The 15276-nt window shown below is 37.5% G+C and overlaps 1 protein-coding gene across 1 annotated transcript in view; it reads left to right on the top strand.

Annotated features, from left to right (window-relative positions):
- The window catches only part of Ube2k (ubiquitin conjugating enzyme E2 K), a 57424-nt gene that overhangs the window by 30589 nt on the left and 11559 nt on the right, over positions 1–15276 (top strand). Inside the window, exons 3-4 of the mRNA XM_041671054.1 lie at positions 4687–4745; positions 12097–12179. Of these exons, the coding sequence (XP_041526988.1) occupies positions 4687–4745; positions 12097–12179 (142 nt within the window). The remainder of the gene's footprint in view (positions 1–4686; positions 4746–12096; positions 12180–15276) is intronic.

Genomic DNA, 15276 nt, shown 5'->3' with positions numbered 1-15276 from the left:
TCGGGCACCAATTTTGAAGTGCAAACAAAGATTATACTGAAAGTATTCCATACCTACTAGTATGTCTGGCTTGTACATGTTTGTCGTGTTCCCTCCACCAGGGTCTCTCACTATGTAGCTCTGACTCTCATGGAACTCACTATGTAGACCAGACTGGATTTGAACTGACAGAAATCTGCCTGCCTCTGCCCCACAAAGTACTGGGATTAAAACCATGCACCACCATACCTGGCTCATTTAGCTTTTTTGACATCCATTAGAAGATTTTAATAATGTCATAATAGCTTATGACAAGTATTATAATTGTGTTTTGTTTTTCTCTTTTATTATTTTTTTGTGATACGTAGGATCAAATTCAAGGCTTTGTGCATGTTCCCAAGCATTTATAACTGAGCTATATCCCTAGCCTCATAATTCTTCCTGAAGTGCTTTTTGAGATAGTTCAGATATTTTTAAAATGCAAGAAATAGTATTATTATTCTAGAGCTCTGCAGCAGACTTACAGTACACAGGGACCTCTTGAGCTCAGTGAAAAGAATGTTACCTTATTAGCCATGTTTCATATGTAAACGAACTTGTAAAAAGTAGATAATATATAATTTTTCTTAATTGAGATAAAGCATTCTATATTTATTAGAAACAAGTTGCTCATTTCTACAGGTGCTTCAAAATAAGACAATATTTTTAATAGCTTTCCTAAGATTTGGGGACATGTGCTTGAAGAGTAGATTATTTTAAGATCTTTTTATTGTAAAAATGTTACAGTAATGTTTGAAAAAAAGTGCTATTTAAGTAATAAACTTTTCTTTCTGAAAATAAGCACAGGTGAAAGATTGGTCTACTGCAGAAGGCTTGATGTTTTGTTTTTGAAGCAATGGGTTTGTTTTTTTTAATTGTTTGTTTGTATTTTCCTTTTGCTGTTTTTTTTTTTTTTGGAACTGAGATAGTCATTCTGACCTTAGAATTCATGGCCATGTACTTGTTAGGCAAGCTCTAAGACTGAGCTGTATCTCCTCAGCCTGCTTTTATTTTTGGTCTAACTTAAAGCTAAATAAAAGTTTGTCTCTAAAATATTCATTTGTATTATCATTAAAAAGCAATTTTACATATAAATTAAAGAACCCAGATTGTCAAGAAAAATAAAAAATAAACATGGAAAATTCTCATATTGCATTTCACTTACTCAACTTTCTTAATTTCCTTTCCTAAATAACTTAGTGGTAAAGAACTAAGTTATTTTGTTATTTTTGTCTAGAAGTTCTTTCAAATTTGTTGAATTTAAATGGGCAGTTCAGTAATTCTTATCTACTTTTTTTCTTCTCTTTGGAGGATGTTAAAGTTCACAATTGTTTCTCTGGATATAGTGGGCTCATGCTTGTATCCCTAGCATTTGGGGAGGCTGAGAATTGCTCTGAATTCAGGGACACCCTAGGGCACTTAAGTCCCAAAGTCCCAGATATAACTAGTCCACAGAGGATGTGTTTCATCAACTTACTCCCACCTCACGAGGTAAAAAAAAAGTTGCTAAATGCTTGATGATTGGAAACTATTAACGTGCGTAGTGGCTTGCCTGTAGTTAGTTATTTAGGAGGGTAGAGGAAGAGTTACTTGAGTCTATCAGTTTAAGGCTAGCCTGTGTAACATAATAAGACTTATCTCTAAAATAAAGTGGCATAAAACATAAATAGAATAAAAACTATTCTCAAAAGGTAAATAAGTTATATTGAAGATTGTTGTTTATAATGCTTATAAAAGTCCCTTAGATATTCAGTGATGGGGCTACTTGTATGACTGTGGGCCCTTGAGATTACATTACCCAGAGTCAATTGGGTTATGATGTTTGCTTAGGTGAGGTCACGTAATGATGTATTTCTCATATCCATTGTTAATCAGAAATTATTGTATGTCGTGACTGATCTTACAGTGATTTTGTATGAAAATTGTTATATTAGACAAATGAATGTAAAATGGAGTAGAAATACCCTCACAATCTAACAGTATTTATGTAAGATATCTGTAGCTCTTAAACTACTCCTAAAATTGTTTTAATCATCTAAGAAGAAAGAACTTTGTGACAAATCATAAAGCCGACACTTGGGAGTTTAGTCAGTAAAACAAGAGGATCTTCTGTGAAGAGAAGGGCCTGTGTGGGCCCTACACCGTGTGTGTGCTGGAGCCACTTACTCATGTGGAGTATAGTCTGTGGTTTTGTTCTCACGTTTAGTAAACTGCTACAAAGGAAAAAGATGAGTCTACATATTTTTCAAGCCAATTGCATTATACCTGTATTTGGGGTTGTTACTTAATTCCTAATATAAATGGTCATCTCCGTATTTACAAAATTCTTTTTAGTACTCTTACCTGTCTTTCTTTTGTTATGACTGCTTTTTTTTATATTACTCTTTTACTATATGTTCTTGATCCAGATTTCTTGTTCAATTCACATACCATTTAACAGAGGGGAACTATACCAAAAAAAAATTATAAGACATAAAGAATTGGAATCAAAGCTTTTGAAAATGCAGAATGATGTTGCATTTCTATAATCCCTGCACTTGAAAGGCTGAGACAGGAGAACTGCAGGTTTGAGGCCAGCGAGGGCTACATAGTGGACCTTGGGATTTGTGAGGGACAGCAGGTGTGTGTTGCTTAAAGAATCTAGTATCAGTGAAATGCTCTTTATTTTTTCTGAGGTTCACATGCATACGTTCATAACGGTGGAGAAAGGTAGATTTGGTAGGACCCCCTGATATACTGACAACAGTTCTCTACTTAAATTTTTCAAGAACTGAATATTTGATGTTAATAATGCCAGTAGCACACTTCTATGTTACTTTTCACATGCATATGAAGGAATAATATTGTAATAGACATCTAGCTTACATAACTAATTCAGTAACGTGGCTAGTTTTTTTTTAAAAATCTAGTTCATTTTCTGATTATTAGAAAAATCTATTAGTTTCATGTGTATTTGAGTAGCACCCTTTTATTTCCTTTTTTGAAAATTTATTTTTATTTTATGAGCATTAGTGTTTTGACTGCATGTATGTCTGTGTGAGGGGGGTCAGGTTTCTCCCCTAAAACTGGAGTTACAGATAGTTGTGAACTGCCATGTGGGTGCTGGGAACTGAACCTGGCTCCTTTGGTAGAGCAGTTGGTGCTCTTATCCACTGAGTCATCTCTCTAGTCTCTTATTACCTGTTTTTTAATAGTGAATCTTTCATGTTAGTGGGTCATGAAATCTAGAACTGGGAGGTTAATTGGATGTAGAATTTTTTTTGGGGGGGGGAAGAAGAGAGAGAGAGACAAAAAGGAGGAGGAGGGAAGGAGAGGAGTAGAGTGTTTAAGGCACGCTAACTTTGAATGCTCTCTCTGCTCTGTAGGTCAGCAGGGTTTTGAATCAGGAGATCTTCTAGCCTCCCCATACCATGTACTATGGCATTGTAGGATTGTGCTGCACACCCAGTTAAGAGAGGGTATTCTTTGCCAGTCTCATCTCTTGCAAGACTTGCACCTTCAGTGATCCAGAACAAGAAGTTATGGTTCACTTTGAATACTTAATTTGAGAACCTAGCTACATTTTTCTTATTTTTAGAATTTTTAGAAATGTTTGTTTAACTTGTGGTTGGTAAAGGTAACATCAGAACCAAACAGAATATTGCTTTTGGTTTATATAAATTTTTGCCAGTTAGTACTTTGTGGAATACTTTTTGTAGTACTTTGTTAGAAGAGGATAGTGTTATTTCTTTTGCCAGTTTTATGTTTTGTTCTTTGGCTTTATTTTGAAATTTTAAACAAAATATTGACATCTAATTTAGGGACAAAAGTTAATTCTTTTGTTTGAGACAGATCTTATGTAACCCAAGCTAGTCTTAAACTTTTCTATGAAGCCAAGGTTGGCCTTGAGTTCCTGGTACACCTCCCCAAACAAAACAAACAAACTAACAAAAAAACTCAGGGTTTTTCTACGTAGTATTGGCTGTCCTGGAACTCACTCTGTAGACCAGGTTGGCCTCAAACTCACAGAGATCCCTTTTCTCTGCCTCACGAGTGGAGTGCTGGGATTAAAGGAGTGCGTTCTCTCTCTCTCTCTCTCTCTCTCTCTCTCTCTCTCTCTCACACACACACACACACACACACACACACGGTGGTTTTCTTCTTTTTATACTGTCCAAGTTCTGGGGTTATAGGTATGTGACACCATGCCTGTCTAAGGGGCATAAATGGGAAGACTGAAACTGGGGAGATCTAGCTAAGAGAGCTTCCCTTTCATTAATGATATATCTGTGTATTTTGTCTCTATACTGTCTATGCTGTAATTGCTTGCTGCCCTCCCCCCTTTAAAACTTATTTCCTGTTAATATCTCTTATCAGGTGGACTAGAAAAAAACAAGACCTCTGAACCTTACGCTACTAATTAATAATGAAATATTTGACATTGGTTTTTCTATAGAGTTAATGTATTTTGGTTCTCTAGTTCTGTTACTGCTAATTAATATAATATGTATACAGTGGACATTTTATGCTTTAAGTATTATAAAATGAATGATTAGTTTATTTTGGAATTTTAATTCAGCACTCAATACACAATTATACTTATTTTGAAACAGTCTTTCAGTGCATTTGATTTCACATATTAGAGTTGATCAGCATTCTCAAATTTGTTTTTTCCCCATTTTTTTTTAGGTGGACGATATCAGCTAGAGATAAAAATACCAGAAACATATCCATTTAATCCTCCTAAGGTATGGTAAACCTTTTTTTATGCATGTAGTTTTAAAATATTTTGTATTTCTTGACTCACCTTATTAATGGTAAATATCAATATATTTAAGTACTTTATTAAAGTTACAACATTCAGAGTTAAATGTGAATAAATTTAATGGACAAGATTTCAGGCACTGGTCAATGATTGACTTCTAAAGTTATAATGAGAAGCAAAGCTTACTAAAGCTAACCATTGATTGCTGTATATTGAAGTATAATTTGTATCTCATAATGGCCCAAATACTAGCTTCAGTTAATTAGCTATATTACTAATTTAGAGAAAGGTTCTTACTTGTTTTAAATAAATGTTGTTTAAAGAAGTATATGTTCTACACTAATTTAGAAATTATTTGAGGATCAGGGATTAGCTAGCTCATTGGTTGAGCACTTTGCTTGCATGTGGTAGGCCTTGGGTTCTATGTTAATTACTGCCAAAAAGAAAACCTCCAACAAACCATAACAAAAACGAACAAACAGAAATGAGTAAGTCATACCGAGGAGTTTATCAATAAGTCTTTTACTCTCTGCTTTTTTGGAGCTCACATTGTAGAAGGGAAAAGCCATTCTTTTAATGGTGAGTTCCAGGCTAACCTGTTCTACATAGCAAGTTCCAAGACAGCTAGAGCTGCCGAATAGAAGAGACCCTGTCTTACATAAAATCCCCCCTCCTCCCAATAAAAGCAAAGAAGAATCATTGTTCTGTTTTTTTTTTTCTTTTTTTTTTGGTTTTTTCGAGACAGGGTTTCTCTGTGGCTTTGGAGCCTGTCCTGGAACTAGCTCTGTAGACCAGGCTGGCCTCGAACTCACAGAGATCTGCCTGCCTCTGCCTCCCGAGTGCTGGGTTTAAAGGCGTGCGCCACCACCGCCCGGCTTGTTTTTTTTTTTTTTTCCTGTCTATAAATTTGGCTGTTCTGGGTTCATTTTATAAGACAAATCCCACAGTATTTGTCCGTTGGTGTCTGCTTTAGCATTTTGTTGCCTCTGTTCAACCATGCTATAACATGTCAGAATTTTCTCTTTTTAATGCTGAATGTTTCTTTCATTGCATGCACACATTCCAATTCATTTATCCACTCATGAGTGGATTTAAAAAAAATTATTTGCTTATTGTGTATTCACAAACATTCGCCCTGTAATTGCAAGCGGGCCAATGTGCACACATTTGATGTTTTTTAAAGGACACACTGTGGGAGTTGTTTTTCTCCTACCTCTTGGGGTCCAGAGATCAAACTCAAGTTGTAAGACTTGGTTTGGTAACAAGTGCCTTCTCTGAGCCATCTGGCTAGTAGTGGGTTTTTTATTTGTTTTGAGACTGTGTCCCACTATGTAACTCATAGAGATCTGCCTGCCTCTACCTCTCAAGTCCTTAGAATTAAGGTATGTGATACTATGCCCAGTGGGTTTTTGTTTTTGAGAAGGGCTTTCCTTGTGTTGCCTGGCTGGTCTTGAACTCTTAGACTCAAGCATTATTGTGTCTTTTTTTCTCACATGGAAATGGACAGGAAGGAATAGACTTTATAGCCACTACATTTTCTGTATTAGATAACGATAGTGATAACTGTCACTTGTGCTGTGAATTTTCATTTTCTGTAATGACCTTTAGCTCTGACAGGTGAGAGAACTTGGGCTAAGAGATTAACTAGCATCCAGATAATTGAGAATTTGGTTGTTTGTATGTTAGGTTATTGGGCTGATTATTCATCTGAGATCCTGATGCAAAAGGAGTAAGAATAAATCATTACCTCACGTGTGTGTGTGTGTGTGTGTGTGTGTGAGAGAGAGAGAGAGAGAGAGAGAGAGAGAGAGAGAGAAGAGAGAGATTCAGTAGCAAGTCTTCAGGTTTATGTATCACTTGCTTTTTCTCACTGGCTCATGTCCTTAGCCCTTTCAGGTTTTTTTTTTTTCCCCCTTTTCTATTTTTGTTATGTTCAGGTTGAACATGGGGCCTTGTGCCTACTAGGCAAATGCTTTTTACCCAGGGTTTCTTCTTGAGTTAATAAAAATAATTTAGAATTACATGCTGATAGGCTGGGGATATAGTTGTTTGAATTCCCAGTTAGTATAGGCAGCTCAGTACTGGACTAGCCAATGTAGCTGTTTAATACATGAAATAGTAGGTTTTTTTTTTATTTTACGTGTATGCTTTTGTCTGCATATATGTATGTGCACCACATGCATGCAGTGCCCTTGGAAGCCAGAAGAGTGCTGTGTATCCCCTGGAGTTGGAGAGCACTGGTTGAGTCACAGAACCCACATAGGGTCATGGTCTGTTGATCAAGGTTTCTGTCCCTCCTGGTCCCGCAATCGTTCAGCCCAAATAAACACACGGAAGTCTACATTAATCATAAATAGATTGGCCTAGTATCTCAGGCTTCTTATTAACTCATAACTTATATTAGTCCATAATTCTTGTCTGTGTTAGTCATGTGGCTTGGCACCTTTTTTCGCGAGGCAGTCACATCTTGCTTCTTCTGCAACTGGATGACGACTGTAGACTGACTGTTTGCTGTTCCCAGAATTCTCCTGTTCTAGCCCCTCCTCTACTTCCTGCCTGGCTACTGGCCAATCAGCATGTTATTAAAATACAATTGACAGGGTACAGTTCATTATCCCACAGCAATGGTCATTTGTTCTTCCAGTTCTTCAGTATCCAGTGCCTTCCTTTGGGCTTCTGGACATCAGGAATATACATGGTGCACAGACATAAATGCATGTACAACATCCTTCTACATTAAAGTAAGACAGTAAAGATCTGCACCTTTGGCTCTTTAAATCAGTTTATTTTTTTTTAAAAAAAAGAAACAAACATCTGGTTTCTTGAAATTGAACCCCAGTCCTCTAGAAAAATGACCAGTTCTGTTAACCACTGAGCCATTTCTTCAGCTCTGAAATTGAGTATTAAATACCTTACCTATCTTTTCTTTATTATTTTGTAATTTTTTAAAGAAATGTATTTTTATTTAATGTACATTGGTGTCCCACTGTTTGTCTGTGCGAGGTTGTCCAATCCTCTAGAACTGGAGTTATAGACAGTTGAGAGTTGCCATGTAGGTACTGGGACTTGAATCTGGGTCCTCTGGAAGAACAATCAGTGCCCTTAATCACTGAGCCATCTCTCCATCCCACCAATACCAATCCTTAAGGAGCAGGTCTGCTTTTTTATTTAAATAATACAGTCTTTTCTTTGAGTGAAGTATTTTCTATTATGGAACAAATATAGCATCTGTAAGTTTTTCATCAGAGTTAATGATGGAATTGTGAACTTGTGTCTAACATGGAGGAGGAGCTGTGATATAGAGTGACAGAAATGGAGATCACAGGAAGAGAGAATAATTGTTACTAATATGACTGATTAAGCAATATCTTTTGTTATGTAACAATTTTTTTCTCTATATATAATATTCAGATTTTTGTGTAGCAGTTGAACACTCACTATAGCTAGTATGTTTTGAATTTTTGTTTTTCTTTTTTTTTAACTTTTATTTTTTTTTAAATATTTATTTATTTATTATGTATACAATATTCTGTCTGTGTGTATGTCTGCAGGCCAGAAGAGGGCACCAGACCTCATTACAGGTGGCTGTGGGGCCACCATGTGGTTGCCGGGGAATTGAACTCAGAACCTTTGGAAGAGCAGGCAATGCTCTTAACCGCTGAGCCATCTCTCCAGCCCCTTAACTTTTATTTTTTATTTTAGACAAGTTTCTCTGTGTAGCAGCTCTGACTATCCTGAAACTCACTTCGTAGACCAGGCTGGCCCCGAACTCACTGAGATCTGCCTGCCTCTGCTGCCAAAATGCTGGGATTAAAGCCATGTGCCTCCACCACCACCACCATCAGAAGCAGCTGAGACACAGTTTTACTATGTATCTCTGGCTGGCCTGAAACTTAGTAACTTAGTATGCTTGCCCAGACTTCTCAGCAGTCCACCTGCGGAGGCCTTCCAAGGGTTCTGAATTAAAGCATGTGCCCTAGCACATGGCCTATGATTTTGTTTTTTCAGAGTCTCAGTCCAGGTAGGCCTAGAACTCTACACAACTAATTATGACCTATATCTATGATTCTCCTTCTACCTCCCAGTTTTTACTTCATCCCTGCCAACTTTATTTTTTTAAGTTTTTAAATTTCTGTTAACTCAGTTCAGGAATTAAAGAAATGGGAGAAGTGTTGGTATATATAGTGGATACCAGGTGGTTAGAACAATGGAGTGAAAAGCATGTGGTTGCTTAGGGGAAGCATAAGGCCCAGGAAAGGCAGAGTGAGAAAGTAGGAAGCTGGTAATTAAAACAATAAGAAAAAAAGAAATAAGAGATGGAATGCTGGTGTATTAGTCTGTCACTGCTGAAGAGGTAGATGATAATCGTCTTCTTGAATAAAATTATTTTTTTGGATCATCTATATTCAAAATTTTTGTAACAGTAAATTATACATCAGTATAAGAATTAATTTAACAATTTCCTTGATCCCTTTAATTCCTTGGTTCTGTACATGTATAGCTTCAATAAATAATATATAGGTTCCTTTCCCTTTATTTTTTTTATTTTTTATTTTTTTAATATTTGTTTATTTATTTATTATGTATACAATATTCTGTCTGTGTGTGTCCGCAGGCCAGAAGAGGGCACTAAATCTCATTACAGATGGTTGTGAGCCACCATGTGGTTGCTGGGAATTGAACTCAGGACCTTTGGAAGAGCAGGCAATGCTCTTAACCACTGAGCCATCTCTCCAGCCCCCTCCTTTCCCTTTAAAAACAAGATAGAGTGCTTTGCAGTATGGCGTTCCCTGGGTCCTAGGTTTGAGATCCAACACTGGCTCCCCACTCCCTCTCTGCAAGAACAAGATTACTTGTCCTCAGATTACTTGCCTAAAATACTCTTTGGCATTTTTAGTAATAATTTAAAATTCTATTTTTACAAATGCTAGCTATATTAGTGTAGTACAGCTTTAAAATTTCTTCACACTGGAAACAGAGATGGGAGGATCCTGAGTTTGAGGTCATCATTTTCTTTTTTTTTTTGTTTTTCGAGACAGGGTTTCTCTGGTTTTGGAGCCTGTCCTGGAACTAGCTCTTGTAGACCAGGCTGGTCTCGAACTCACAGAGATCCTCCTGCCTCTGCCTCCCGAGTGCTGGGATTAAAGGCGTGCGCCACCACCGCCCGGCAAGGTCATCATTTTCTAAACAAAACAAAATAGAAAGTTGAAGAGCTTTAAGATTACTGGAGAGATGGATGGCTCAGCAGTTAAGAAGAGTGGCTGCTCTTCCAGAGGTCATGAGTTCAGTTCCCAGAAACCATATGGTGGCTCACAACTGTCTTATAGTGGGATCTGATGCCCTCTTTTGGCATAAAGTTCACGGAACACTCATATACATAAAATAAATCTAAAAACAAAGAAATTGCAGTATAGCTGGGTGTACTGGAACACACCTTTAATCCTAATACTGGGGAGACAGGTAAGCAGATCTCCTGGCTAGCCTGATCTACATAGTTCCAGGCCTGTCAGGGATACGTAGTGAGACTTTGTCTCAAAATATATTAAAAAATTACAGAATGCTGTGCTTTCCTTGAGATATTGCTGATAATTTCAGTGACTCTTTGATGTCTTTATGAGTTTAATGTATTGATTGATTATTAAGTAGTACATTTTTGTGCTTATCTCTTACAAAGAAATTGTTACTGGAGGGCTGGATGGTTCAGTTTAAAGCTCTTGTTGCCTTCCCAGAGGACCTGAGATCAGTTCTAGACACGCATCTTAGGCAGCTTACAATTTTTTCGAACTCCAGCTCCAAGTGACCTGACATCCATTTCTAGCCTTTTCAGGGACCCATTCAAGTGTAGTTTAAGTGCCATCACATGTGTGTACACACATGTACATGGTGGGCCGTGGTGATGCTTGCAGAGGCTAGATCTCAGTGTTCAAAGCCAGCCTGGTCTACAGAGGAAGTTCCAGGATAGCCAGGGCTACACAGAGAAACTTTGTCTGGAAAAATAAAAGAAATGGTTACTGTGCATAAGTCCTATATGTCTTAGTGACTTTGTCTGTATTTAAAAGAGCTCTTGTTGCCAAGTGGTAGAGGTAAACGCCTTTAATCCCAGCATTGGGGAGGCAGAAGCTGGCAGATCTCTGAGTTTGAGGCTAGCCAGGTCTACAGAGCAAGTTCCAGGAGAGGTTCCAAAGCTAGAGACACCCTCACTTGAGAAACTAAAAAAGAAAAAGGTGGGCGGGGGCAGGCTCTTGTTTTATCCCCAGGATAACAGTTTTGTCATAATAGTGTCAGGTCCTTTAGACACTGGAGATTAAAGATGGAAAGTTAATTGTATGACAGGAAAAAGTAGAGAAAGCTGTGGGATTAGGTTAGGACGAGGTGATAAATAATGGAAGCTAAAAGTATGAGCTTAGTGCAGAGAAGAGAGTATAGAAAATGGTACTGAGAAAAATGGCATACAAAATTCAGGCAGAAAAACAACAACAAAATTCTTGAATATGATACTGAGGCAGAGAGTAGAATGTGGGATGAAGTCTGAGCTGTGGTCTAAAGTCAAGCTAATAGCATGATCTTATACCAGGTGAATGAATCCAATCAGTAGTGATCATTCTTTAGAGCTATTGAGAGAAGATAGGTATCATTGAATACAGTGATTTAATATTTATTATTATTTTGTTTTTGTAGCCGTTGCTGGTATGAATTTTCTCTGTAAATCAGGCTGGCCTCCAACTCTCACAGATCTGTTTGCTGGTTCCCCAGTGCTAGAATTAAAGATGTTAGCAACCACGCCTGTCTTGATTTTAGTTTTCGTCATTAGTGTTAGACATATAATAGTAGACCTTCAAATATTTCTGAATTATATAATAATGTTTGAGAATAACTTGTATAGAGAAATTAGGACCATTATAAGCCACTAGTACATATGCATCTATTTTTCCTTAAGCCTGTTATGCACTTTATCTCACACTTGGGTAGGTATCATTTAATGTTTCCTTTTGGTTTTACATGCTATTTTATTGGATTTGATACTGAATTTTATTTCTCATCTAGCATAATTCTAGGTACAGTGTAAATATATGATAACTGTTAGGTGTGTTTGTATGTGAAATGTGCGTTAGAAACATTAAACATATGTCATTGACCTTTGCCCTTACCCTTGACATACTGTGAAAGCTTTGCTTTCTATATGCTTCCTTGGAAAACTGTCATAAAGTATATCATTTCTCTTGATGTCATTTTCTTCTAGTTCTATTTTACCTTTACATGTTGGGGTTTTGTTTTTTTTTTTTGTTTTGTTTATCTCTTGTTGCTTAAAAACTCAAGTGTGCTTTATATTCTAGGTCCGGTTTATCACTAAAATATGGCATCCTAATATTAGTTCCGTCACAGGGGCTATTTGTTTGGATATCCTGAAAGATCAATGGTAAGAGACTTCTGAATTTGTTCTCTTCTTTGTTGCATAGGAGAACCAAGACTAAGAATGTTAAGTGTGTTAATTCCCCAAAACATAAGTTATACTTTAGGCAGAAGTTTATAAAGTCTCTTAAGCACATAGTTGAAAGTATATGATAGCTTTTTAAATGGACACTTTTAAAATAATATCAGATACTAATTTTACATTTAAAAAAATCTTGAGTTTTATTTCTTATTTTGGTAAATTTCCCTCTTTGTTGTCTAAGGAGGGTATTTGTAGTGGACTGAAAATGTAAGTTGAAGCGGTCGTCTTACTCAGATGATTTATAGGCAAGAGTTGTATTAATTGTGCACATCTAAGGCACTTGGGTGTCACCAGTTGTTTTTTTTTTGCATAAATTTGTTTCACTTCACTTGCCCTGTTATTTGTAGTTTTTTGTATTTTATTTAAATATTTCTGGGTTTGATTTTTTTTTTTTCTAAGTATGTGTGAGTGTGCTCACGAGCTTTCTACTGTACACCATGGAGGTCAGGCAACAGCCTGCAGAAGTCCATGTCCCAGGACTGAGCTCAAGGTAGTGTGTCTTGGTGGGAAGAAGCAGGCATCTTCACTCGTGGAACTGTTCGCTGGTGCATGTGCATATACAAGGACACTGGGTTGCTTTGGTTTTGGTTTTTGTTTTCTTTTAAAGAAAATTTTGCTCTGTAGTCCAAGCTAGCCTTTGAACTGGAACTTTCTTCCTGCCTTTTGTTTGAGTTTTGGGATTATAGGAATATATTCTTTGCTCCTGGTAGTGGTTGACTGGTTAGGAGTTCCTGTTCTTATAGCCCTCAGATTTAAATCCCTTCTTTCATTTGTTAGGTTGTGTGGTTATCAGCAGATTTTGTGCCCTTTGGCTTTCTCTTTTGTGTGATGACGTTCATGTTTACTTCATTGGCCTGAGAGACTTAAATACATTGGCTCATTTGATATATTTAGAATGAAGCCTTGTATATTTTAATAGTACTTAATCTGATGGATCAGGTTTAGCCATAGAATGTTCTTACTCTTAATTAGCACATAATCTTATTAATGGAAAAACTGTGTCCAGAACTATAAAATGAAATTGAGTAAGGCAATATTCAGCTGTGATTCCTGCTCTGGGGAGGCAGAGGCCGGATGATAGTTAAGTTTGAAGCTAGCCTGTTTCCACTTCATAACCTGCTTGTGTCTCCCTGGTCTTTGCCCATGAGAATGCTGCAGGAATCAGTTTAGATTCTTGTCCTTCATCTTTGCTTCTTGATGAACTACTCTAATTTCATATTTTCCCATTTACAAACTGGCAGGTTACAGATATCCTTATTTATGTATTTACATTTATTTTCACACTTAAACATGTTTGTGTATGTGTGTGCACGTGTAAAAATGTAGGGCATGGAGCGAGGCAGAGGACAACCTCTGGTAGTCGGTACCCTCTTTCTACCATCAAACTTGATGAGTGTTGAAGTCAAGAGCCTCTCCTCACTTGCCATCTTGCCAGCACATAAGTATTCTCCTTATACTCCGAGCCCATGTTGATGCCTACTTATCTGTAATTAAATTAGGTAATGAACATCTTAAGTCTGTTAAAAACCAACCATCTGAAATCTGCTGTTCTGGGAGTTAGTGAGGCACACCTTTTTCAAATCAGAGGCAGGCAGCTCTTTGTTAGGTAGAGGCCAATCTGGCCTATATAGACAATTCCACGTCAGTCAGAACTAACTACATAGTGAAATACTAACTTACAAAAAATTCCGTTGGGAGAGAATTCAGGTTGGAATCCAGCACCCTCTTTTGGCGTAGGGAGCACTAAGCATGGTACACAGACCATGCCCATACACGTAAGTACATAAAAAATATACTTTTTTGCTTCTTTCCATAGTCTTCCTCATTTAATTTGTTCAGTTGGTTAGGTGGAAGCCTCAGTATGATCTTGGGTTTGGTGGTTTTTGTTGTTGTTGTTGTTTTTGATTCTGGGACTCCTTGTGTGCCATTGGCTAGCCTGGAAGTAACTTTGCAGACCAGGCTGGCCTTGAACTCACAGAGATTTCTGCCTTTCAAGTGCTCAGGTTAAAGGCATGCACCACCACTCCTGGCCTGGTTTTTCTTTTTTCTGGTGTTGTGTACCCTGTCTACACAAAGCAGTTGATAAACATGCAATCTCACAAGCAACTTCCCTACTGTCACTTTGATTCATAGTCCACTTACCTTTTATCTGGATGACCGCAGTGGCATGTCCCCCTCAGTCTCCCACTCTGCTCTACTCTGGTCATTTTCAGCAGTATCATTAAAATTTGTATTGTCTGTCTGTCTGTGCCTACGTGTTTATGTGTGTGCCTTGGTGCACTTGTGGCAGACGGAGGACAGCTTTGAGGAGCCCTTTCCATCCACCATATGGGTCTTGGGGATTAAACTCAGGTTGTGAAGCTCTCTTGCGGGCTCCTTTTGTTCCTCTCTTTCTCCCTCCCTCTCTTCCTCTTTCTTTTTTGCCTTGCTGGTGATTGAACTTTGAGCCTCATGGCTGGCCAGTTCCTACTATTGGAAATTCACTCCTCTGTGTAGGTGGTGTGTGAGCTCGGGTATCAGGGCATGGGTGGAGGTGAGAGGACAACTTTTCTTTCTGCCTTTCCAATCTGGGAATAGGTTGCCACCCTGCACTGCAAGGTCCTTTACCTTCTGAGCTATCTTGCTTACCCCAAGCTAATAAATACATTTTGAAATTTCGTATTTCTGTTTTCCTTTGAGTATTTCCTAAAATAAGATTAATTATACATATGAAGTGCTGAAAAGCTCAGTGAAGTACAATTTAATCAGCACTTGTGGCAGTAATGAATAGAATGCAAGACTTTGTCAGATACTTAATTTTTCACATTAACAAGTGTAGATTTTAAAGAGTAATATAAAACAATAAAAATGTGTTAATGCTATGCTATCAAAGATCACGTTTCTATAGTTTGTAAGGTTGACTAAGTTGGCTTTATGTGGTATTTTAACAGTTATTTCAAAGTATCATTGAGTATCATTGGCTAGCATTATACCGTCTGTCTGCCTGCCCATCTACCCGCACGTCCGTCCATCCGTCTATCCA

Source organism: Microtus oregoni, unplaced genomic scaffold (assembly GCF_018167655.1).
Source record: "Microtus oregoni isolate MIOR12 unplaced genomic scaffold, Mior012 000021F_ref0000039, whole genome shotgun sequence".
Classification (NCBI taxonomy): domain Eukaryota; kingdom Metazoa; phylum Chordata; class Mammalia; order Rodentia; family Cricetidae; genus Microtus; species Microtus oregoni.
This window is presented reverse-complemented; position numbering and strand designations above follow the sequence as displayed.